Here is a 25,161-nt window from a genome sequence, read left to right on the forward strand (position 1 = left end):
GAAAGTAATCAAGTTGCAATGTTAGGTGATTTAATTTTTACAACACATTTTACTCTAGTGCCATGGAACTATTGTTTAAAAACAGTGTCAGTAATACACACCTTCTGAAGTAATGTTCAAGCAATAAATATGCACCTAGTTTTGACTCCGATGATTATTCATAAAAGCTACAAAATAAGTGAGCACTAGCTAGTGAACCTACGAATGCAAGTTATTCACTCCGTTCTTTTGGCTCTCGATACTTCCACTGTATGTAGTCAAAGATATCCTTTTCACTCTCTACTGGGAGGGGCTCCCCAGCAACTCCTGCAAACACAGTAAAGGTGACAGATGGGTGAAGGACAGCAACTTTGCAAGGCATTATGAGTAGCAGTGCTGTGCAGACACCATTTTATAAAGCAAGGACAGGTTTATCTAGAGAAAACAGGCTGATGTCTGAAAACCAAGAAGCTGCGTAAATGAATGAAAAGGAAAATAGGAGTCTGGTTAATAGTTAGATAAGGTCTAAAAACTAGATCTTCTATGCAAAAAAACGGATCAATATGTCACAAGGTGTTGAATGTATCACTGTAAATGCAGCAACTTTGTATCTCAACAGTGTCAATCCTAGAAATCTAGCTCTTGACACAGCTTTATAAATATACACCATCAGTTAAAATTAGACAGTATGCCCATCCCAAACCAACAGAAAGCTTGTTATAGTGCTGGAAAACAGATGCCTGCCCTGTGTGGCACAAATAGACCAGGTCTTGTACTCATTGAAATCAATGGCAAAATTCCATTGAGCTGGATCAGGCAGACCCAGAGGGGGGATATCTTGTGTGCGGGAGAGAAGAAAGCTGCCTCCTGATACTAGGTAGGTCTCTGAAGTCAGAGAGAATAGCGTGCTACATTTAACTGTAGCATTTGGCAGTAGCCCTTGAAACATCCTGAAATACTATTATGTGCGTATGGGTCTGTTTGGAGAAGAAAGGTTCACACTTGTCCTGAGAACCTAACAACCCCTCAATGCCAACTGGCAAAGGGTTCACTGTTCTGTAACAACTCCTGGCAGCCCTGACATACTCACTAGACCCACCACATTGCTTTCGTAGACTATATCCAAAAAGTGTCAAGTGAGGTATCTAATAAAAGCGTGTCATACCGATCCTCAGAAGTGTTGCAAAAATCTATGTATGGATGATATTTCAGGAGTTGTGTATGTGTACTGAAAATATGTTTTAAGAAGACTGTCTCCCACGCTGGAGTTGACAAACAGGTTTTGAGTCACACAAAGGAAACCTATTCATGTGTCACATTGTTGGCTATGCAAATTAATCATTGTAAGCCAATATAATGGAAGCCAAATCTGCACATGGAGTAAATGGGGTGGGAAGACACGAGAGACTAAATTACAGGGGGTCATCCTGATTCTGGGGACAAAACAATTAATTTGGGGGGGCTATAAGGAGAAGAACACCTCTTTATCCTCCACTGAGGAACCAAAAAGGACAGTGCTTTTTGCATTTATGAAAGGGGGATCTCAGCCATGTTGGTTGGAGATGCTAGGAGACTGCTTTAGGTGAGATAAACTACTTTAACAGACTAAAACCTCTAACTCTAGGAAGCGTGTTTTATATATAACCATTTCTGCTTCCATTGTTATTCTTACTCTCTCTTAAATCTTAGCTTCTAATAATAAACTTATGATTGTTTTCATTATAAATATATCTCAGTGTTGTAATGTTATATAGGAGCTGACTCTCAGTTGAATCAAACAAATGTGTGTACACTGTTCCTTGGGGGAGAGCCAATCTACTAATTTCTGTGAGCATTCAGTGACAGGAGTGGGACATTGCAAGGTGTGGGCCGAGGACTCTGAGGGTTGGTGTGTACTTATTATTAGCCTGCACAAAGAGAGATCTGTGGAGGCCTTGAAAGCAGTCTTTATGTAGCCAGAGGGATTTGGTTTCAGGGAGCTGAGCTACAGCAGGCACAGACAAGACCCTTTCGCACGAAGGGCAGGCAGTGAAGTGCCTCACAACCCTGAGTACCCCTGGGGAGCATCACAACAAGAGAGACCGGAAAGAGCACTTTGCGTAGAGACCAAACTCACCAGTAACTCCCAAGGGCCGGATTGTGTACTCGTTGATTGTGAAACCCATTTCCAGGGCATGAGTTCTCATGTTCTTATTGAATATGTCACTGCCTGTGAAGTACAGTACCCCACAATAATATTGATCCTTGGGGATCAGCCTAGAGTAAAAGAACCAAAAAACAAAATCTCAGTTCCAAGTCAGTTGGAATTCACTTGAGGCACAGTTTCTCTAATCTTATTACCATTTACAGCAAAACCCAATGCTCTACTGGCACCACATTACAGGACTCTGTATAACTATTCCTAGAACATCACCAGAGAGATTGCAATATTCCTGAAAATCCATCATCCTACAGGCACATACAAAAGGAAAGGGTGGTGCAACTACTCTTGCCCTTAAACTACTACTGAGCGGTTAAGGCACAGTACCCTGACAAGCCTCCCCGTTCAGTAATTGCTGGAGGGGAAGGATAGCAATGAAGATCCTTGTTTTGGAATCAGGAGAAGGGGGGCTTGCTTTGCAGTCAGGGATTGGGACATAGCACTTTCATAAATGCCCCATCATGAAGTTGTGTGTGCTGTGCAGTCCTGTTCTGTATGATACACACGAGGAGGTGGAATCGTGACAAATGCCCCCATTTTGGATGATGCTTTAACAAATGCATGTTCTAGCCTAGGAGTGCAGGCCTATTCCATTTAAATTTTACCTGATATCAATTCTCCTGTATGGATAATTGGTTCCATCTTCTTCGCTTGGCAACTGACATACACCCTAAAAGGACACAAGGAAAGCAGAAATTATAAAGTTATAAGAGTTTTAAATTGTCTTGGGCTTTTTTTTTCTTTTTTTCTTTTAAAAGAGAAAAACACTAAAATAGTTTTAAAACGCAACCATGGAGTCTGTCTAGTTATGTGATCATGCACAGGCATACAGTCTGAGAGGTGAATAAAAGGTTTGCTTATTAAACTTGCTTGTTTGGGCTTATGATTTCCCCTTGTTAATAACCATGAGGATGTCTAAAGAAACATAAGAATAAGAGAAAATCCAAGAGGAAAAAGTAGAAAGATTAGGACAACAGATAAAGCATCAGATGCCAGCATTTTGTAGTACTGTATAGCTGGCACCTTGCTTCTGTCTCTTGCACTTATCAAGTACAAGGTTGCATTTAGAGAGTTACAGAAGTTACTGCACGTATTAAAACTAAAGCATGCCAGAGATCAGGATCAATAATCCACTATGCTGAAAAGCAGGGTTAAATATGAATAAACTAATATTTGTACAGTATTACAGAAATGTTGATATTAAGCCATTGTGACCCCATGAATTACACCTGTGGGTGTATAGCTACAGTAAGGCATGTATCTATGCCATGCCAAGAGTCCCAGACCATTGTGATATCACCATCCTAACTCTACAGCTAATTTGGGTGAAACAATTTCATTGGTTGTATGAGAGAGACTGCACTGATAGTGGATTATTTGGCTCAACTGCCTGCCATATCAATGTGACACAAAATATCCCAAACACGCACAGCCACTCACTGCAGCACACACCCCTCAAATGTTACTCTCACATATCAGCACAGAATCTCCCAACACAATACCCTCAGACCCTCAAGAAACTTTTTTAACTTATTTAGCTATCAAAACTAAATTTAACTGACCCACTCTGTCCTGGTACCCGTATTCTCAACTCAGGCATTAATGTTTCTAAACTTTCTAGACAATCCTTGCTATACAAAAAGAACAAAGAGTCCTTGTGGTATCTTAGTCTGTGTCAGCAAAAACAGAGTCCTCTCTAACACGGTTACCACTCTGAAACCTTTCTATACAGAAAGCTAATTATAATGGAAGTGATGGCAACCTGGAAACAGAACAAAAAATATAACTAATTTATATTAATCTTTGCAGACAGCTTTCCTAACAAAATAGTGTCTATATATGACACACTGAGAAAAGGATGTGGGTAGACAAATTACCCCAGAAGAATGGGGTCTGATCTGGAAAAGAGTACCAACAACTTCAGTATGCAGCACAATAAAATAAAACTTTTTTAAGATACTGTTTCAGTGGTACCTCACACCAGTCAGGTTAAAAAATATAGATTGAATGGCGATAAATGTTGGAGAAATTGTGGTGAAAGAGGATTATTTTTTGCCTATATGGTGGACATGTCCAGTCAGAGAGTATTAGGATGCAAGCAGTAACCAAATATCACAAATTGCTGGATATTACCACATGATCCTTTGCTAATCCGCAGAAGGCTTTCTAATGGAAATGATCACAAAAAATGGAAATGAAGAATTAATCTCATCTGCTTGTAGCTGCCTGGCTGATTACAGCCTCACATTGAAAAAAGAAAAATAGCCCAACCATAGAGGATTGGTTAAAATTATTATATTTATATATAGATGGTGGTTGTTATAGAAAAATTAACACATCAGTTACGTACCCATTAAAATAGACAGAGGACAAATAGATATTTGGTTACCTTTAATATTCAGAAAAAATACATTCACCTGCAAAAAAACCCAATATACCTGTCCAATTAGTTTGAATATTATACATCAGATTGGCTAGGTCTATCTGTTAACTGTGTATATTGAGATATCACTCAATTTAGTAAGACGACTAGAAACAACATAGGGATTTTAATTATAATCACTCTATAATATGTTAAATATAAAGATCTGATGACAATATTCCTGTATAATGTCTCTTTAAACAAAAGCTAACTTGTAATATTTGTTGGGTTTCTGATACTCACTTGGCAAAGATTTGTAAACTTATTAAAAACCTCCTAAATAATAAATAAATCTAAACTCTGCAAGTATCACAACACTCAAGACTGAAACTAGCCTGGTGTCTCAAACTTTTAACACAAACCAGGCCCTTTTCCCCAGATAGCATGAACTTTGATACTAAACTGGAGAGCTACTAAACATAAGGAATCCCTCTTCCTTTCCTAAAGGCACACAATCAGCTAGAATATAGTTAAGTGAAGGACTCAAAAGGACATCTCAACTATCCCTCCCTGCTTCAGGGACATAGACATGTCAATTCCATAACTGAGTAGCAACGGACATAATCCCCTAACACAGCAGCTAAAAGAGAAGGAGCAGAATAATGTGTACCTCTATGCCACCTTTCAACTAAAGAACACGAGATTTTAGAAAAAAAAATCAAAATACACCACCTCCCTACAGAGTAGGTAAGTAACTGTTTTGAGGCTGGGAAGCTGAGGCACAAATAGAACTCCAGAGTCCCAACTTCCATGCCTCTACTTTTGCAATTACAAATATGCTGAGAACGCATGGTCACGAATGGAAAATGACAGCTAAATAGAAAAGCAGGGGGAAAGCATGGAAAAAATTGAGGCCAATGCAAGTCAGAACAGAAAGGCATTTTCTGACATTTAAAAAAAAGCAGAAAGGCTCTTACAGAAAGAATCACTGTATAATCCATTTAATTCACCTTCAATCTTTATGTTATGTGTAGTTGATAACTGTCTGGGATGACAGGGGGTGAGGGAGAAGAGGAGTTGCGATGAATGATCAGAGCTGTTTACACAGGAAACCCGAAAAACCTTGTAGAAATGTATTCCAGCTACACTAAGTTTTTCCCTTCCTTCCCTGATTACGTTTATTCTGAAAGCTCAAAAATCCTGTATCCTTTTGGAACGTGTTATGGGTTCTTTTATACGCTCTGTTGTCTTCACTCTGCGACATTTCTAACTTCAGCTGCAGTCCTGATTCCGCTTACTTTCCCAAGATTTCAACACTGCCTGCCATTTCTACTTATTCTACCCTGACACATCAACAGTGTCCTCTCCAGTAATGACTGTTTTACACAGAACATAGGCAGTAAAATGTCACATTCTTATAGACTTGTAGATTGGAAATGCTATTGGTCAAGATTTAAATTCAGGGCAAGTGGGTACTAATACCAGAAGGGCTGGCCAAGGTGAAGTAGCAGTTACTGCTACAGAAACTGAATTTCATCTCAAATCCACTATCACTTATTTAATAGCTTTGAAAGAGAGATGCACCAAAAAAGTCAGTGAATTGTGTCTTTTTAAAAAAATAAAGAATAGAACGTGTAGTGGAGACACAAGAAAATGAAAATACTATAGTCAAAAATGTTACCACTTCGTTTCCTATCACACAGTGTCCTTAGCAGAAAATAGCAATATTTCTGATCAGAGGAGCTCTGGGGCTAAGAGGACAGAAAACGGAAATATCCTAGGTCAGAGTGAGACACCAGACAATTCACTGCTACGCTACAGAATTCTTTTTAGTTTGGCCAGACATAAATCCCAGTGTGACCAGTTTCTGGCATAGATCTGGTTCCATTACAAAGAGCTTATCCCAAGAACTAACATTGGATAAAATAACCAGCTGGTGGGTTATCAGTGGTCACCGCTTTGGGTGGATCCCTGCAGCTTCTGCTAATTACTTAAAGGCCCTTCTAAATGTGGCTTTCACTGATCTGATAAAGTCCTCCCTCTCCTCCTTTTGCTACTTGAAAGCCTCACACAAGTACATAAACATATGCACTACATAGTCTGGGGCAATCGAGCAGCTATCCTGCATATATTCTTCATCAATAAGAGCCATTCTATTAAATTAGCAACTGGGAATAGCCCAGAGTATTGGGATGAAGTTCAATTTAATTTTACTCTTTATATTTTTTTTTTTGTCCCAGGAGCACGGAGTGTAACAACTTCACTGATTTTATCGTTCTAAGAAATGCCAGGAAAAACAAGTTTAATTTCACAAGAAACTGTACACAGAGTTTAACTGAGGTGAGCACAAATCCATTTCTGATTCTCATCCCCTTTACTTCAAGTGAAAATATACGGAACCACCTGATAATACCTTTCCCTCTGTAACAGCCTCTTAAGTTTCAAGAATAGATATTTATATCCACTTGAAACAGTTACTGTGTAGGATCTGGTTCATATTTTACATTCTTTTCTATGGTTTATCTGAATATAATGGTTTAGTATAAACTTAATGGTGATCATTTAGCAAAAAGTGGATTCCCACAGCATGCCCAGCAACACCAGTCCCACAAATCTCTGGCTTCTGAAGATCATCATCAAGCTAATATCAAAGATTGAACGGAACTAATCAATTACTGTCTTCAGTCCAGTCATAACTGTTGCTTATGGTTTTACCCATCTGTTGGGATTAACTTTTCATCGGTCTTTAAGAACAAGGTATTTGGAGCCTGTAGAGACAAAACTCCAGGTGGAAGTGAAATATCATAGCACTCGTTCAATACTCAAAAAAACCCCTAAAAAAAACAAAACGAAAACAACTTCTCTTTTGAAAAACAAGACTTCAGCTTGTTCTTCCAGACAAAGAGGAGTGCTTAGCTTAAGGGTCTGTCTCCTGATAAGGTACATTACAATGAAATGTAAGACTGGTCATAAACCCTCAGAGCTATTCTGGGGTCAAAGATTCCTTTCATGTTCTGTTCTACAATACCTGATGGTTGACTTCAGATGTAATTTTTCAGAGGAATGCCCTATTTCTGAATGTCAAGCCCGAGAGAAGGTTTTTTCCTTTACTTTGATTTAGATGTGAAATTAATAGAAAGATGTTCGAGCTTAGCCACAAAATTTCTCATATGCCATAAACTGGCATCCAGAACTAAAGAGGATGATACAGAAACTCACACCAGAGCAGTCTACATCTTCAAGTAACAGAGGCTATTATCACAGCAGAAGATGGTTCCTCTGAATCTTGGAGAGTTTCACATCGAATATATGGCTATCTAGACCAAATTGTGAATTCAAGACAAATTTCAGGATCATCATCCAGTGTAGGCTGAAGGAGCTGAAAGTGCATTATAGGCTAGAGGCAGTGACAACAAGGTGGGAGTGTACTTTGAGTCTGAGAATCTGGCCTAAGAGATGTGTTAGTAAAGAGGTATGTAGTGGGGCATGAGAAGGGAAAGGGTAGGCCAGTGAGGGGAAGCATTAAAAGAATTAGAAAGCGAGTACAGTAGTTGGTAGGGTGGATGGAGATGTGTTGAACATTATGACATACTGGACTCAGATAGTAAGTCACCTGGGGATAGGATTTAGAGTTTTCACTCACTTACATACTACTTGTTTTTGTATTGTTTGTTTTTTTACAATTTAAAGAATACAAAACTGCACATTAATCTACAAAAGGAAAGAATGTTCATTACAAACATTTCCACACATGTAGCTGAGAGACTTTTTTTTGTTTTGTTTTTTATATAAACACAATAGGATAAAATGCTTCTTGGGGAAAAAATTCTCTCCTCTTTGGTTACTGCAGACAGACATTGTTGTAGGAAGTTAATATTATAACAAAAAGGTATTACTAGCCAATTATTACTCTGAGTTACTGCATAAACTTTCCTTTTTTAATCAGAGATACGTAACAGTAAGCAGCATATTTCTTGTATATCAATCACAGAGATACTGTCTTTTACATTAAATATTCAAAGAAAACTCACCATGAATTTCGTATCACCCTTTGACAATGTGTCTGTGACAAAGTGGATTTTTTTCAATTGTTCTATAACTTGGTGCAAAAGCTTTGGCTGGAAACAATAAATTAATGTCAAAAGTAAACAAAGTGAAATGAAACATTACCTAACTAAGAAAGAGGAACCTGTTTGTTTACCAGCAACGTGACCCACAGATGTACAATATGTCCTTCTGAAAACCAAGGAGATCTCAATGATGGAAAATATTTTTTCAGGACCAGATTCTGAGACTTTGGCAGAAACTACATACCATAAATAAATCACTACTTGAGAATCTGGTTAAGGAAAATTGTTCTCTCAAACCTCTATTGTATTGCAAGACAAAAGAAGAGCACTGAAGTATTTTCATTAGACTTGACAAAACTTGTTGTACAATTTTAAATCTTATATTTCTAAATTAATGACCTTCTGTTTTTGTGGCTTGCTAGTTTCCATAGGTCCATTAGCATCTGCTTTGATTTAATCTAGAAATATTCTTTTGTAAATACTAAAGAATAGCACTGCTAACTTTCAGTGACGGTTAAAGATTGTTCTGTGGCATAATATACAGTGGGAGATTCGCTTCCTATTCTGTTGGTTCGCTCCATACAAAAAGGTACCTCATTCCTCTTTAAGACCTATTTAAAAAAAAAGGTGATTAAAGTGTGTCAACGGTATAAATATATGCAATTGCCTAACAGGAAAAACTCTTTAAGAGAATGATGCAATTGACACCTCAGAAAATGTGATCCTGGAAATTCTAAAAAGTTGAGGTTACACTTAAACAAAATATTTGGGAGCACAAAATTACAGGGTCACCCAACTACTTTAAGTCTGCCCTCATCCTCTGCTGAGTTTCCACCCTCAGTGTCTGTGATAATGAGTGGAAGAGGGAGACATTGATATATATATAAAAAAAATAAATAAAGACTTTGCTACTGGTGGACACTTCAAATCCATTACTTCCACTTTAATTGCATAGCTTGCCAGCAGAATAAAGGAACTCTGGAACAGAGTGTAATGACACTGGTATGTAAATTAATGACATTTTTGGTGTGCCCCATAAGAGGCTCATAGCTTCAGATACAATAGTCAAGCCTGCATTAAGCGTCTTGTGAGACAACGTTTTTCCATTTTAAAACACAAATACTTTTTTTGGGAGGTGTGGGGGACTCTCCTGAAAGTAGCTATTTTTGGTGACAAGATAATAAAAGCCTGTTTTTTGCCAAAAGTGCATATGGTCTCAAAGAAGGCAGGGCCTTTTTTTTTTGGTCATGATATAAATCAGGATCACTATATAATGCTACAGAAAAGTACACTCAATTTATAAACAAGAAAAAGATACCAAGCACATTACACTGAACAAGCAGCTGTCTGATTACTCTGTGCCCTCCATGGTCCTGGCCACTGTCCTTCCAGCTGCAAACAGCCAGCATTTTCGAGCACTTCTGTAGTATTAGGCAAAAGGGATCACGCCCTTTTCACCACAGGGACTAAGTACTAATTCCCTGGTGGCCTGAGGAGCAAGAGACTGAAATAAACTTTATCTTCCTCACTGCAGTGCAAAGCATTAGCTATTGAGCCAGGCCTGCATGCATTGTGTTCAATATATTAGGCGTGAAATTTCTTTAGCATATATAAGAGTTATGCAAAATACTTCTACAAAATGATTAAAATGTGTCATATCCAAACACGTGAAGGGTAGTTTGCATAATCCCCCATATAATGCAAATCCCCAAATATTCAGGATTTTATGAATAAACTATAAAAAGTTATTATGGTGTCAAGGAATAAGTGCAAAAAGCTGCAATATGAACCCAAATGCAAAGGAATTTATGATTTTATGATCTGTTGATAAAAGTTGATAAAACTCAGCTTTTAAATAGTAATAAGTTGTATAGAGAAAGACAGGCACCTGTTTGGTTGATTCAGAAGTGAAACTTGGATGGGTCAGGAGAATATCCATATCCCCACTTGATTCCGCACCTGAGAAAGTAAAGAGTGAAGAAGAAAAGCTGTTAAAGTCTTGATATCAGTTAAGAACAGACCACAGAGGGTTGTGTTTGAATCTTAGTGCTAAAGAAAAGAAGAGAAGCTCCTCTATCCGCAGAACTAGCACAGAATAGTTATTAAGGTTTTTAATAATAGGGTAGACAAAGACCTGTCAGGAATGGTGCAAGTATATACTTGGTCTTGCCACAGCACAAGTAGCTTGACTAAATGACTTCTCAAGATCCCTTCCAAATCTACATTTCTAAGTTTATGATTAATAGGGCAGCCTCTACACTATCTCCAGGAGTGCCGCCAGCTTTTCTGCCGCCCTAGGCGGTGGAAGGTCCCGCCCCGAAATGCCTCCCCCCACAGAGGTGGCGGAAGGTCCCGCTGCCGAAATACCGCCGCGGTCGCCGCCCCCCAAATTGTAGTGCCTTAGGCGACCGCCTAGGTCGCCTAATGGATTGCGCCAGCCCTGACTATCTCAACCCTAATGTGCTAATACTAAGAAGTTACATAAGGGACCAAAAACCATTTTCAATTGATAGTAAAAGCATTTAAGGTCTTTCTGTTCCGCAGCCTGTTGAATATTTTCTGCTGTGTGCTTCCACCAATCATTTTTTATTTTACACAGCTTAGACAGAGTAGATTGTTTAGAGCTGTGACAGGTGGCTTTCTTAGTGATTGAAGTCTTGACAGATAACCATGCTTTATGTGCCTCACGCAATGAGTCAAGTACTGTACATGCATTATCTTGTGGCAGCATTCCTATCCATAGCGAAGATGGCAGTATGCTACACAGACAAGACAGACATCATCCAACGCTGGGCTGAACACTTTGTCTACTTAATCATCCATCTGCAATTTCAAAAGCTGCTATCGATGGTGTACCATGGTTCCCAATACATGAAGGACTCACTAGGCTGCCAGTGTTACTGAGACAGAAACTGCCAAAAAACAACTGTCACAAGGAAAGGTGCCTGGCTTAGATAGAATGCTGTCAGAAATCTATAAGCATAGTGGTTATCAAACATCTCAAATGCTTACACGGCTCTTCAACATCTGGGAGCAGAAGACCATGCCTCAAGACTTCAAGGGTGCTTCAGTTGTTCATACATACAAATAAAGGTGATTGAGTACTCTGCAACAACCATCGTGGTATCTTGATTTTTTCCATTGCTGGGAAGATTTTGGCTTGCGTCTTGCTCCCCAGATTCTTCCACATCACCAATAACATTTCAGAGAGTCAGCATGGCTTTCGCTTGGGACACAGAACAGCAGACATGATTTTTCGGCTTGTGAAAATGCTGGGAACAAAACTGTGATCTTTATATGGTGATTGTAGACCTGATGAAGGCCTTTGACACTGTTAGTCGGGAGGGTCTCTGGTGAATCTTGACCTAAGCTGGCCACGCAAATTTGTAACCATCATGCTATCATTCATGCTGGCTAGAGTGGTGGAAAAAGGTGCTTCATCAGAGCCTTTGTCACGAACAGCATGAAGCAGGGCTGTGCACTTGCACCTACACTATTTACCATTGTCCTTAGTGCTATGCTGCTAGATTCTTTCAAAGACTACGCAGCATCTTCAATCTCCAGTGTCTTTGTGCTCACATTAAAGCAATCGACTTGTTCATTAGGGAGTTCCTCTTCACTGATGATTGTCCACACACAGCACATACCGTCCAAGACATGCAGCATCCGATAGATGGCTTTTCTAGATCAGCAAAGCTATTTGGACTCTATCTGCCTCAAGAAAACCAAAGTACTTTACCAGACTGCTCCCAGAAAAATGTATTCTGCCGCTGAAATAGCAATTGCTGACAAGAGTGCTTAATGCAGTAGAAAAATTTTACTATCTTGGCAACACTTCATCTGATAATGCCACAACTGACTATGAAATCACGCAGTGCATTTCTAAAGCCAGTTCTGCCTATGGTTGACTTTGCTGCCACCTGTGGAATGAGAGAGACATTCGACTTCACACCAAGATTACTGTCTACCATGCAATTATGTTAAGCACGCTTCTCCACAGGAGTGAAACATGGACACACTATAGCAGGCACTTGAAGCAACTAGAGAGTTTTCACATGTGCTGTATGCATCTCAACTGTAAAATCAAATGGCTGGACAGGACACCAAATACTGAAGTTCTGGACCAGTGCTACATAACTGGCACTGAATTCCTAATCAGACAGGCACAATTTTGCTGGGCTGGTCACCTTGTACATATGGATGCTACACAACTCCGCAAAGCCATATTTTAAGGACCATTGAAAACAGGAGCACCTATGCTGGGGGGCCAATGAAAATGACATGACACTCTGAAAGCTCACTTAAAAGCTGACCACGTCAACCTGAACACATGGGAAGTTGCTGGTGCTGAGAAATTAGGATGGCAGCAGACCTGTTGGTCTGCAATTAAAGCCATCGAGAATAGCAGAAGAGAAAAAGTCAAAGGGAAACATGAGCAAAGAAAGTAGGCTTTGGTAAAAAAAAAAAAATAAAACAAAAAAAGCCATGCAGCAATGTCAGCTTAACATGCGGATGCATCTGCGGATCCCTCATCAGTTTACGTTTGTGCAAGACAACGCACTGAAACAAACTGACTCTCATATGTTGACCATGACAGGAGACTCCAACAGAGCTAAGAAGTGGATTAATTTTCATGGGACTCTGATGAAACTGTCAAGCATTTACCAATTAGTACCAATTTTGGTGGCAGCTTGTGTGATGTGGATACTTTTCATTGGATACTGAGCTGAGATCACCGACTTGCTCCACAGAGGCCAACCAACCAAGTTAGTACTTTGACTACTTGATCACACAGCAAAGTATCATCTCTGTGCCTCTTATTCTTAAAGTTTATATAGTGTTATGGTGTTTAAAGACAGATAACTGTTATTTAATAAATGCAATTCTGAATAAGAACAACTTCTAAACTGCTTAACAACTATTTTGTACCAAATCTACGTCTGGCATAGGTATATTTAAAATAAAATTTAATTGGGGAACGTGACATATACGCAAGTCTTCATTAGTCTTTCTTCATTCGAATGCTAGACTTTTTACTACTGGCGTGAACAGTGGCTGATTATGGACAATGACATTTATAAAGTTTTTATTTTTTAAGCTGGAGGACCTCATATATAATTCACACAAAAAATTACAGTCAACCTCACACTCCTCAGAAAATAATTAATAGACTAAAGTAGTGAGGTTTCTTATGCTTCATACTACACTAGTGGAAGTAATCATAAAAGATTAAACTACAGATGCCAAAATAAGTAAACATGTCACATTTTATGAAATTTTAGCTTTGATATTTTAATTGAGTTGGTTCACTTACTGAAGTTTGCAAAATAGGAAGTAATTTTCAATGGGTGTTTATTATTTGTGTGAATTAGCAAGGTTCTGTTATGCTACATGTCTGCACATCAGTAATAAGAAAAACTCCAGAGTAATTCTGGAGCAGATGCGAGAGTTTTGAGGAGAAGGAAAATTTAAAGGAAACTATTCTTTGGTTTTACAATTCGCAGCATCCTACTCCGCTTCTTTTTATATCGCACCCATAGCCTTATATGTACAAACTGAACTAGTCAGTCTAAGCAAAAAGCAAGAAGTAAGTTTATTCCATCTGGTCAGTGTAACAGATTTTGCATTAAGGACTATGCACATTAGTACAAATTAAAAAAAACACAACCTTAAGGTCCACAATTCAGACATTTGTCAGTAAGTTTTGACTTCTAGAACCATGATGTAAATGTGACGGCACAGTGGAGTACCAACCTCGCCTGAAACTGCCACAGACTGTAGCAATATATTCGGGGTCCAGTTTCTTAACCTCTTTCAATACAATTTCCTGTTGAGAAAAAAAAGAGAGCAAGATCAAATCATTTGAGCTGCCCTCTGTAGTAAGATGAGGCCCTGAAACATCAACTCTTGTGTCAGAGGCCCAGTCTGAGGCCTGAAGCAAAGTACTTCCAGGCACTGCTAAGCAAAAGCTGGGCTGTGAGCCAGAGGCAGGCCCCACTCACAGAAGTTGGCAAGAAGAGGGCTGCTAGAAGCAAGTGCATCTTAAAGACAGGGTCAAAAGGACAGCATGGTGGATAGAAACAACATGATCAAAAGGAGGAGACAGCCCCCAATGAGTCAAGGGGCTGTACTTCAATACGTCAGTAGGAATGAGTAATCTGTCCTGTAACTGTATAAAAGTAGGTCCCGGAGTGCGTATCTTTGTCTGGCCTAGGGGGCAGTGGAAAGTCCCGCCACTGACTGAGCTGGTCCATTGCCAGGGGGCACAAATTCGTAGTATGTTTTGTAGACATACATACGGGAAACTATTACTGTGCTTCGTTTGACAATAAACCTGGCTCGGGTTCCTTCTTACCTTATTAGAGTCTGTGGTCATTGGGGGTTCTCTCGGGGTCTGCTGTGTCAGCTATCTGTGCAGAGCTGGGGCAGCACACAGAGGGAACACGCACGCAGCCGACTGTTATCATTGAACAAGAGCAGAGCACCACACCGGTAGCTACTGACAACACCTTCTTCATTTGTTCTCATTGCCTTACTTTGTTGAGGAAGATTATATCTTACCTGCATCTGTAACATCTCTTCTCTAGGGATTCTTTTCTCAAAGTCTTCAAAATATCTGTACAAATAAAAAAGAAGTTGAATGACTATGAGTAAGGCAATGCATTTAAAATTTAACCAAGCAAACATTAGATAAAACTCCATACATTTTACATTAAACTGATTCTAATCAATTCTAATCAAACTAATAACCTAGACAGTGATACAAACCAATGATCACAGGTTCCTTTTGCTAGTCTCAAACACCTCAGAAATTCCCATCACCGCAGGTCCTCTCTTTCACCACCATTAAAACAGATTTCAGAGGGGAGAGGAAGTACTGCTATCATACAGGAATACTGTATCAAGAATTTCTTCTGCAGCCTTCCAAAGGGGACAAGAACTTCATGGCTTTAAGAACTGACTCAGCAGCAGCAAACAGAAAGCTTTCCTTAACCAGTGGTCAGAGGCACCCAAACCATCAATTTTTCTTGAATTTAGACTCTCAGTGATCCAGACACAACATTTCAAATCAGAACCTGAGAGGAAAAGCCTGTTTTTTTCGCCACCTTTAATAACTCAAAAGTGGATAGGCTGAGCTGACTAAACCTTTCTAAAACAATGCATCTTTGGACTGCGACCAAGCACAGCTAATTTCATTCCCAAAGAAATTTGTTTGGGTAAGTTATGAGCAACTGAGAAAAGGGCAGAACAGGGGATGGAACTGGATCTTACCTATTAAGTGTGCTACTTATGGTTGCTATAATCTTAAAGAGTGTACTGGCCTCTGGAGGAATTTTTACAGAAGCCAAGCAACTATGTCCATGAAAATGAAACTGTCTTACTTTAGCCCAATTCGCTGATGATGATTTAGCTTGTGTTCATTTTTCCTTAGATCTGGAAGAAGCAGAATGACAGAAAAAATACTCAGGAGGAGGAAAATAACTTTAGCAAATAGATATTTGTTGTAAAGATGCATTGTAAAGATGATTTAACGCAATAGCAACTTTAAAGAGAAACACAAAGGGTAAGAGTTTTTGTTGTGCTTGTAAATTATGAGGAGGCTACCCTATGGCTCACAGAATGAATGCAGTAGCATCTACTAAAACCACACCCCTATGCCAGGACACATCCCTTATGCCAGCGTTTGCAGCAAGGGCATTGCAGGGCAGTGTAAAATGGCTAGCAAAAAGCTTGCTCAGGGGAGAACTCTACTCTGGCTAGACTGGGGCTCTTTAATCCCTCAAAAAACAAACAAAAAAACCCCACCTCAAAACCCATCCCCTGCAAAATCCACATACAACCCCAACTCCTCACAGATTAAAAGTCCCACTTAGTTGCACCCAAGAAGTCAGTTCTAGTCACTGAGCAAAACTGTCTTAGGAAATAGTGAACCTAAAAAAAAAAAAAAAATCAGTAAGGAGTAGTCATTGTAATGTTTAATATCGTGCTCAGTGCATACTTGTTGATTTCTACATTTATAAAGGGCCAAACCTTCAGCTGTATTGGAACAGCTGACGCAGAAGGTGGTCTTTTGATTTGGACCATCCCAGACTGAAGTGGTCTCTGAAGCAAGTTACCACAGTCCAAGGGCTGCACTGATGGACAAGGTGTGATCTTATGTGAAGATAAAATATGAGGCTCAAAAAAGGAAGTGAGCGCCAATCCAGGATTGTTTCCCAGTTTGATACATCTCCAAAATGGCATGGCCTAGAATCCCCACATTTGTTTTAGTCTGTTGGCAAGAATGGTAACTTGAACTGGTTTTGGAGCAGTTTGTTGGCACAGCTAGTTACCAAAATCAGTTTCTGCATACTTTATGGGCCACAATACAGTAACTCCTCACTCAATGTCCTCCCGCTTAATGTTGTTTCAAAGTTATGTTGCTGCTCAATTAGGGAATGTGCTCGTTTAAAGTTGTGCAATGCTCCCTTATAATGTTGTTTGGCTGCCTGCTCTGTCCACTGCTTGTAAGATTCTGTGGAAGAGCAGCGACTTTACAAAGGAGCATTCCCCAAGTTCCTCTCCTCCCCCTCCTACCGCTTCCCCCACCACCAAACAGCTGTTTGGCGGCACTTAGGACTTTGGGGGCGGGAAGAGGAGCAGGGATGTGACGTGCTCCGGAGAGGAGGTGGAGTGGGGGTGGGAAGAGGTGGGCCTGGAGTGGAGCAGGGATGGGAAGAGGTGGGCCTGGAGCATCCCCCGGCAAAGTCGGCGCCTGTTCTTCTCCGGGGAAGCTGCCACTGCTGCTGCAAAGGGGCTTCCTAGTGTCCTTGCCTGCAGTGGGCTGTACCTGTGTGGGGTAAGCCAGGGGCACTTCCCAACCACAGTACAGTACTGTACAGTATATAATGCCTTTTGTCTGCCCCAAAAAATTTCCTTTGACCCTAACCCTCTGCATTTACATTAAATCTTATGGGAAAATTGGATTCGTTTAACACAGTTTCACTTAAAGTTGCATTTTTCAGGAACATAACTACAACGTTAAGTGAGGAGTTACTGTATATAATTTATGACATCATAAATTCCAAGGCCAGAAGGGACTATTGTGATCATCTAGTCTGACCTCCTGTATAACAGCCCATAGAACTTCCCCAATGTAATTCCTTTTGAACCAAATCACATCTTTTAAAGAAAGAACTGATCTTGATTTAAAAATTGCCAAGGAGAAATTAAGAGGGGCAGTGGTGGCTTAACACAAGAATGAGCAGGAGGGAGAGAAAGGCTAGGCAACCTGGGAAGGAAAGGGTCTTATCTAGTAGCCTGTGTCCCAAAAAACGTTTTTACATTCCCAGGCAAAAATATTTAAGGTGCAATTAAAGTATCCATCAAAGTAGAAGACCTTAAAAGAAAATGGCAGTTTTAACAACAACAATGTCCACAGAGCAACCACAACAGGCAGCAATCCTATCTTCAAGTAATTCCCCATTCCATCACACCAGTAACATTCCAATCATGTGTAAGAATCTCCAAAAAGTATGAGGTTTCAAGAGTAAATGAGTTGTCACACTGAGAGACTTAAATATGGTAGCTTACAGGTTCTTAACAGTGAAGATCATTAACCATTTCAACTGTTTATCAAGGGTTGAGGTGGATTCTCCATCACTGGCAATTTTTAAATCATGACCAGATGTTTTTCTATGTAACATGCTCTAGTTCAAACTGGATTTATTTCAGAAAAGTTCTACAGCCTGTGCTATGTAGGTAATCAGACGAGATGATCACAGTGGTCCCTTTTTACCTTAGAATGTATGAATCTAGCGTACATCCAGCTCTTAGGCGCTGAACGAAAAGAAAGGGATGGATGCAGTGTCAGTGGAATCAAACTTATGCAACATAAGCACACAGGTACTACCAAAGCCATGCACTTCAGAGTTTGCAGCACTAGAAGAAATAATTGAAAAAGCCTGTTTCTTCAAACCAAGTCACTTTCCCTTTCCCCATATTTTGGGAGAATCCCCATCTGAAAATTTATCTGGTGCCTTTCTTCCCTGCACTGACTCAGCTTTGGAATGCTGAATGCCTATCCTTAATTGTATAACTGCTGTCATTTATGCAGCGAGCAGTTTTTCACAACTTGAGTCATAACCTTTTCACATTCTTCCAATCAAAGGCTCTGAAATCAGCAAGGTTTATGGTACACTCACCTTCCAATGTCTTTATCCCTTCATCCACAAGCTTCCTAGCTGCAGAAGGACTGCAAAGAATCAGGGCACTTCTTAACCAAATTGACACAGTGAAACCTCTCCAGCAGAAAATGTTATATCAAACAGTAGCACATTACACCAGAATTTACTAACAGATTACACTGAAGTTTATAATCAGGCAATTAGTTCTCCAGTACAAAAGCCATTTCTTACATTCATTCTCACATTCTCCCTCAACTTGGCATACACTGCTTGCATGGACCAGGAAATGGAGGAAGAGGATGGGAGTTAGGAGACCTGGGTTCTATTCCCAGCTTTAACAGTGGCTTTGGACAAGTCACTTAACTTTTCTGCGCCTTGGTTTCCCTACACGCAAGAGAACAATGTTACCCACATTAAAAAGTTGGCTATGGAAAGGCTAAAGTGGGTTGTCATCAACTCGATTTCCTCCTACCTCTTCAGTAGCTCCTTCACATTCCTTTTGGAAGTCGCTCCCCCTCTCCATTCCAGCTCGTCAATATCTCTCAAGGCTCTATCTTTTGTCTGCTCCTCTTTTCCCTCTCTCTGTTATAAGCAGGTGACCTCATCCACTTCCATGGCTTCCGCTACCATCTCTTCACTGTCATTTCCCCAATGTACATTTCCCCTGGGCTCAGTCTTGAATCTTTAATGTCTCAGTTTGGATGTCCCGCTGCCAACTCAATCTCCATATTCTTTCTTCAAACCCTCAATTTCTACACTGCTGTTAATAACTCTACAAGTAGATAGAACCATACAAAAAAAATTCTTACCCTATGCCACTAACTCGGGTCAGGAAATTGATAGATGAGCTTGTATCATCCTGTCGAATCTGGAGAAAAGAGACTGTTCTCTAACTCACTTGAAAAGTCACAGGAACATAAAGTAAGTCAGTGAATTATTGCACTTGAAAGTTGCTGTAGTCTTTTTAGATCTGACCTACTACCTACACAACAGAGACTCATGTCATGATTGTCTAGAACCACTCAGAAAGAACCTGGACAGGTGGTTTTCAGTGCCCAAGCCCTTGGCTCTAGAATTTGCTTCCTTCTTTGGTTTCAGAGAAGAGAGTTTGATACTCAGAGGGATGTTATAAGGCTTTAAGTGAGGCTGGTTCTTTTTTTAGTGGAGGGAGAAAAGTCCTTTTTAGTTTTTGCTGACATGTCTATTCAGATTCACAACCACATTTTTAAAGCCATTGTCTGAACCCTTCTATATACTGAAGTAAATTCTATATGTTGGGAATAAGTACATAAGAGAGACTTGGTCAGGTTTTAGATCCACTGGCAGAAGGGTGGGAGCCCAAATTTAGAACAAGAGAGGGTGCTGCAGGCCAGGACTAAGGTGCACTGGGAAAAGCCGTGTGCAGGAAGCTTTCTACATGTCTGTCCAGACTAAGGTAGGTGGCCCTGGCTAAAACCAAACTTCCATGAGAACCCACTTCATCAATTTGGTGAACAGAATAGGCAGGAAGGCAAACTGATCATATCCTGTAATATTTCCAGAGATGTACAATTTTTTTTCAGGATTTTTTGTTTTTAGATACCCATTTCTACTCCCCTGGCAGTCTACGTGCATCTCCCTCCTGCTTGGCCTCAGTCTCTCCAGAAACAGTAAAGCAGTTGCATGGAGTTAGCAGGAGGCCTTGGAAGGTACAGAAAAAAAAAAATGCCCACAGAGAAGGTCAAAGAGGTTCACCTTTTCAAGCTTACGTAGTTTTCCAGTGGATAAAAACTCATCAATCTTCTCAGCTATTTTAGCCCCTACTCCTTCCTAAAAAAGAAACAGAACCAAAAAGTCAATGAAACTTTACCTTCAGGATAACTAGCATCAGACATTATGGATAAACTACAAAACTAAATTCAGAAACTTGCAAAACAGAAACACAATCAAACTTACAAGACAATATTTTGCTAATGTTCATAATTGTAAGCAGCAGCATTATGAGCAACAGAAGCAGACTCTAATTTTCCCTGTTTTACAGTGAAATTTCAAAATGGGCTTTTAGCAAAATTTACAGTTCCTGCACTAAATTTAAACCTCTGAAGTCTGAGAAAATGCAGGAAAAAAGCATATCGTTGGGTCTCCTCAATTACAACTATGATAATGTATATTATAATGCACTAAAATATTAACACAAAAATGGAATTTAAGTGTGTGGATGATAAGAACTCGGATAAAACATTATCATCTGTTTTACAGCTTACCAGTTTCTTTGCTTCAGCTCCACTTTTTATCTTGCTTGGATACTTGGATATTACAGAAGCTGCTTTTCTATATATATGTATAAAAAAAAGACAGTTCCATTCACTTTCCAGCCTTCAGTGAACAGTATCAAATGACCAGACAAACATTTTGTGTACACCCTCATTACAGTGCACTGTGTGTGGTTCCACCCTGGAGCAGTGGCATCTGTATAACTACCCCCTATTTCTCATGCACCAGGAATACGAGACCACACACAAAAAAGCTTATCATACAGCAACCTGAATATCACTTTCCTCACTTTAACATAAGGGGCTCACATAAGGACTTTTATAAATAAGGTAAACAGCAATACTAACTTAAATTTACAAAAGAGCCTGTTATTCAGAAGTACTTTACAAAAACTACTTATCTGGTTAGCCACCTCAGATTTTTGGGGGGGGGGGGGGGGGGGGGGGATTTTTTTCCATTTCCCCACCAAGGGCCAGCTTAGAAAAATACATTAGTAACAATTTAAATTATATTACACAGGTTCATAGAACAGCTAGTTTTGTCTACTATTTTGACACTTACTGTATATCTGATGATAACACACTATTAAAGAATCTGGTGGTGGTGTTGTTACTACTGTAAAGTTCGGATATCTACCTGAATTTACTGTTGATCCTTAAATATCATGCTCTGTTACCTACATTATACGGACAGTCATTTTCCAAGCTCTCTCTCTGGAAACACAAGTTTCTCCTGTATCTGCATAATAAAGTCAGGTCTATTTACATACTATTTCTGAGCCTAAAGGGTATAAACTTTCCTTTTGGCTTACAACAATACTGATGTCTTCTAGTTTCAAACATTTTTTTTCCTATTTACCAATAGGCAAAAATATATGTTTATTATTATTCAAATCAAAACTAAATAATTTACACCTATTTCATCAATATACCAAACAGCACTTTATATGCTAGCTAACTTATACAGAACGCATTTCTCATTCTTCAAAAATGAAATTTTAGTTTCAATAAGCAAGTAATTACTATAGATATTTCAATTTTGGGGGGCGGGGGGAGGAGAACAGGCAGAAAAAAAAACCACCATTTTTTTTTAAATGCCATCTAAATTTCAAAAAAAGTTTTACGTCTCTTCTTAAGTGCATAATGAAGTATCTGGCTGGATTGGAATTTTAAGATTGCAGAACACAGTTAATCAAATTAGAATCTGGCCGAGACCCTGAGCCTAGCTTAAATTTAGAACATAAGACCGGCCGTACTGAGTCAGACCAAAGGTCCATCTAGACCATTATCCTGTCTTCCGACAGTGGCCAACATCAGGTGTCCCAGAGGGAATGAACAGAACAGGTAATCACCAACTGATCCATCCCCTGTCACCCATTCCCAGCTTCTGGCAAACAGAGGCTAGGGACACCACCCCTATCCATCCTGACTAATAGCCATTGATGGACCTATCCTCCATGAACTTATCTAGTTCTTTTTTGAACCCTGGTATAATCTTGGCCTTCACAATACCCTCTGTCAAGGAGTTCCACAGGTTGACTGAGCATTGTGAGAAAAAATACTTTTTGTTTGTTTTAAACCTGCTACCTATTAATTTTATTTGGTGACCCCTAGTTCATGTGTTATGAGAAGGAGTAAATAACACTTCCTTATTTATTTTCTAAACACCAGTCATGGTTTTATAGACTTTTATCATATCCCGCCTTAGTCATCTCTTTTCCAAGCTGAAAAGTCCCAGTCTTATTAATATCTCCTCATACTGAAATCATTCCATACCCCTAATCATTTTTGTTGCCCTTTTCTGAACTTTTTCCAAGTCCAATAGGTCTTCTTTGAGATGGGGCGACCACATCTGCACGCAGTATTCAAAATGTGGGCATACCATGGATTCACACAGAGGCAATATGATGTTTTCTATACCTTTCTTAATGATTCCCAACAATCGGTTCACTTTTTTGACTGCCTCCGCACATTGAGTGGATGTTTTCAGAGACCTATCCACAATGACTCCAAGATCTCTTTCTTGAGTGGTAACAGCTAATTTAGACCCCATCATTTTATATATATAGTTGAGATTATGTTTTCCAACGTGCATTACTTTGCATTTATCAACATTCAATTTAATCTGTCATTTTGTAGCCCACTCACCCAGTTTTGTGAAATCCTTTTGTAGCTCTTCCCAGTCTGCCTGGGACTTAACTATCTTGAGTAGTTTTGTATCATCTAAAGTTTGCCACCTCACTGTTTACCCCTTTTTCCAGATAATTTATGAATATGTTGAATAGGACTGGTCCCAGAACAGACCCTTGGGGGACACCACTATTTACCTCTCTCCATGCTGAAAATGGACCATTTATTCCTACCCTTTGTTTACTATATTTTAACCAGTTACCAATGCCTGTTGAATAAGACTGGGCCTGGAGCAGTTTCCCATGGCACCCAGGAGAGGGGACACCGCAGCCCTCTTTCTGCACTGAGAGCAGGGAAGGTTGGGAGAACAAGGTGATACCTGCACCGCTCACTGGCGCACCTACCTGTACGCATTGTACTTGTGGATGGCTCGGTTCACGTTCTTCTCGTAGTTCGCCAGTTCTGCGGCCCGGGGGCAATGGAAAGAGACACAGAGACATTTCTTACACGCACTCGGGTCTGACGGCTCACTCCGAACCGGTTCTCAGTCAAGAGCGGGCGGGTTAACATTACCGGGCTAGCACAGGCGACGAGTTATATTACCATGTGGTGCCCGGGCACCAGCAATATTCAGAGCCCAGGAGCCCAGCTCCACCAATATTTGGGGCCGGGTGTCCCCCCCCGCCACCCCCACGCCTCCCCCTGCCTCTTCCCCGCAGCTCCATGCTGCCTCCCTGCCGCAACTGCTGCCGCAGGGCCCTAGTGCCCCCCCATCTCGACTGCAGGGCAGACTGACTTTGAGCCTGCCCTTCCACCTCAGACCCTTCCCTTTTCCGGCAGGACCCTCCACCAGCACAGGGCCCCCCCGCCCCCAGTCACCACTCCTGCCCCATGCTGGGCAAGGAGGCAGCCCCCCATCCCTCACCCCCAGTGAGGCTACAGTCAGGGGCAACAGCAGGGGAGGAGGCGGCACATGCAAGGTAGGGAGATTCCTGGACCTGAGAGAGGCCCTAGGAGCACATGTGGTGACAGTGATGGGGGTGAGTGTGCTGCTGTGGGGATGGGAAAGGGGGGCTCCTCCCCCAGAGCTCACTGCTGCCAGCAGGGAAAGGGCTGGGGGAGACCTCCTCTCTGGCCCCTGTCCTGGAGCAGCCTGCCTGCACCCCAAACTCATCCCCAACCCTGCCCCACCCCAGAGCCCACACCCCCAGCCAGAGCTTTCATCCCCCCACTGCACCCTCAACCCTGTGCCCCAGCCCTGAGTCCCTCCAGCACCCCAACCCCCCCAACCCCAGACAGAGCCCTCACCCCTCACCCTCCTACTCTCGCCCTGAGCCCCTCCCACACCCCAAACTCCTCATCTGCAGCCACACCCCACAGCCCTCACCCCTACACCCCTCCCTCCACACTCGCTCCCAGAGCCCGCACCCCAATCCCCTGCCCCAGACTAGGGCCTGCACCCCAGACCTCCTCCGCCGCCACCCAAAACCCCTCCCAGAGCCTTGGGCAGGTGGGGGGGGGCGGAGTTTGGGCGGGGGCGGGTTCTGGGCACCACCAAATTCGGGCTAGTCCGGGGCCCCGGGTGCCCCTCACACGCTCCTTCCCCGACAGGCCAGGCCCGGCCCGGCCCGGCCGCGGAACCGCCGCCAATAGCCAACCCCCGCCCCGCCTCCCGGCGCAGCCCCCGCTCGCTCGCCCAACCCACCGCTCAGGAAGTCTGTGATCCCCGCATTGGGGCTCTCCTGCGGCGCCTTCCGCTTACTCATGGCGGCCCCGGCTCCGCCAGCGGCCAGCCGGCAGCTACTAGGGCAAGCGGGATGATGGGAGCGACAAGGGAACTTCCGGTTCCTGGGGACCGGGACGGGGGTAGCCGCAGACTCCTCCTTCCCCGCGCCCACACGCGGGGGAGAAAGCACGAGACGCAGTGCATTGTGGGTAATTTGGCAACCTCTGATCAGCAAGCACGAAGCCTGCAGCACCATGGGAGGGGTAGTGTTTCTCT

General features: G+C 41.4%; 1 protein-coding gene across 2 annotated transcripts; it reads right to left on the minus strand.

Annotated features, from left to right (window-relative positions):
- Nucleotides 1–16: 16 nt before the first annotated feature.
- Nucleotides 17–24,972, minus strand: POLB (DNA polymerase beta). 2 transcript variants are annotated; one of them, XM_024203746.3, is made up of 14 exons: nucleotides 24,865–24,972; nucleotides 23,564–23,621; nucleotides 21,021–21,087; nucleotides 20,512–20,586; nucleotides 19,587–19,645; nucleotides 18,796–18,845; nucleotides 15,994–16,045; nucleotides 15,173–15,227; nucleotides 14,366–14,438; nucleotides 10,500–10,570; nucleotides 8,573–8,659; nucleotides 2,785–2,849; nucleotides 2,096–2,235; nucleotides 17–306 (listed from the first exon to the last, which is right to left on the minus strand). In XM_024203746.3, exons 1-14 carry the CDS (start codon nucleotides 24,923–24,925, stop codon nucleotides 212–214), a joined length of 1,008 nt encoding a protein of 335 aa, XP_024059514.1. In that variant the 5' UTR covers nucleotides 24,926–24,972; the 3' UTR covers nucleotides 17–211. The 2 variants fall into 2 exon arrangements, with proteins under 2 accessions (XP_024059514.1, XP_024059523.1); XM_024203755.3 differs by lacking the exon at nucleotides 8,573–8,659.
- Between the last annotated feature and the right edge of the window lie 189 nt (nucleotides 24,973–25,161).

The sequence above is a fragment of the Terrapene carolina genome, unplaced genomic scaffold (assembly GCF_002925995.2).
Source record: "Terrapene carolina triunguis isolate 2854851 unplaced genomic scaffold, T_m_triunguis-2.0 Scaffold53, whole genome shotgun sequence".
In the NCBI taxonomy this organism is placed as follows: Eukaryota; Metazoa; Chordata; order Testudines; family Emydidae; genus Terrapene; species Terrapene triunguis.

Excerpts from the sequence above, each read along its gene's own strand:
- POLB (XM_024203746.3), bottom strand. The coding sequence starts at position 24,925 with ATGAGTAAGCGGAAGGCGCCGCAGGAGAGCCCCAATGCGGGGATCACA. Across the intron at positions 20,587-21,020 it reads GAGCTGAAGCAAAGAAACTG|GAAGGAGTAGGGGCTAAAAT; the intron begins GTAAGCTGTAAA and ends TTTCTTTTTTAG. Across the intron at positions 307-2,095 it reads CCGGCCCTTGGGAGTTACTG|GAGTTGCTGGGGAGCCCCTC; the intron begins GTGAGTTTGGTC and ends CTGTGTTTGCAG.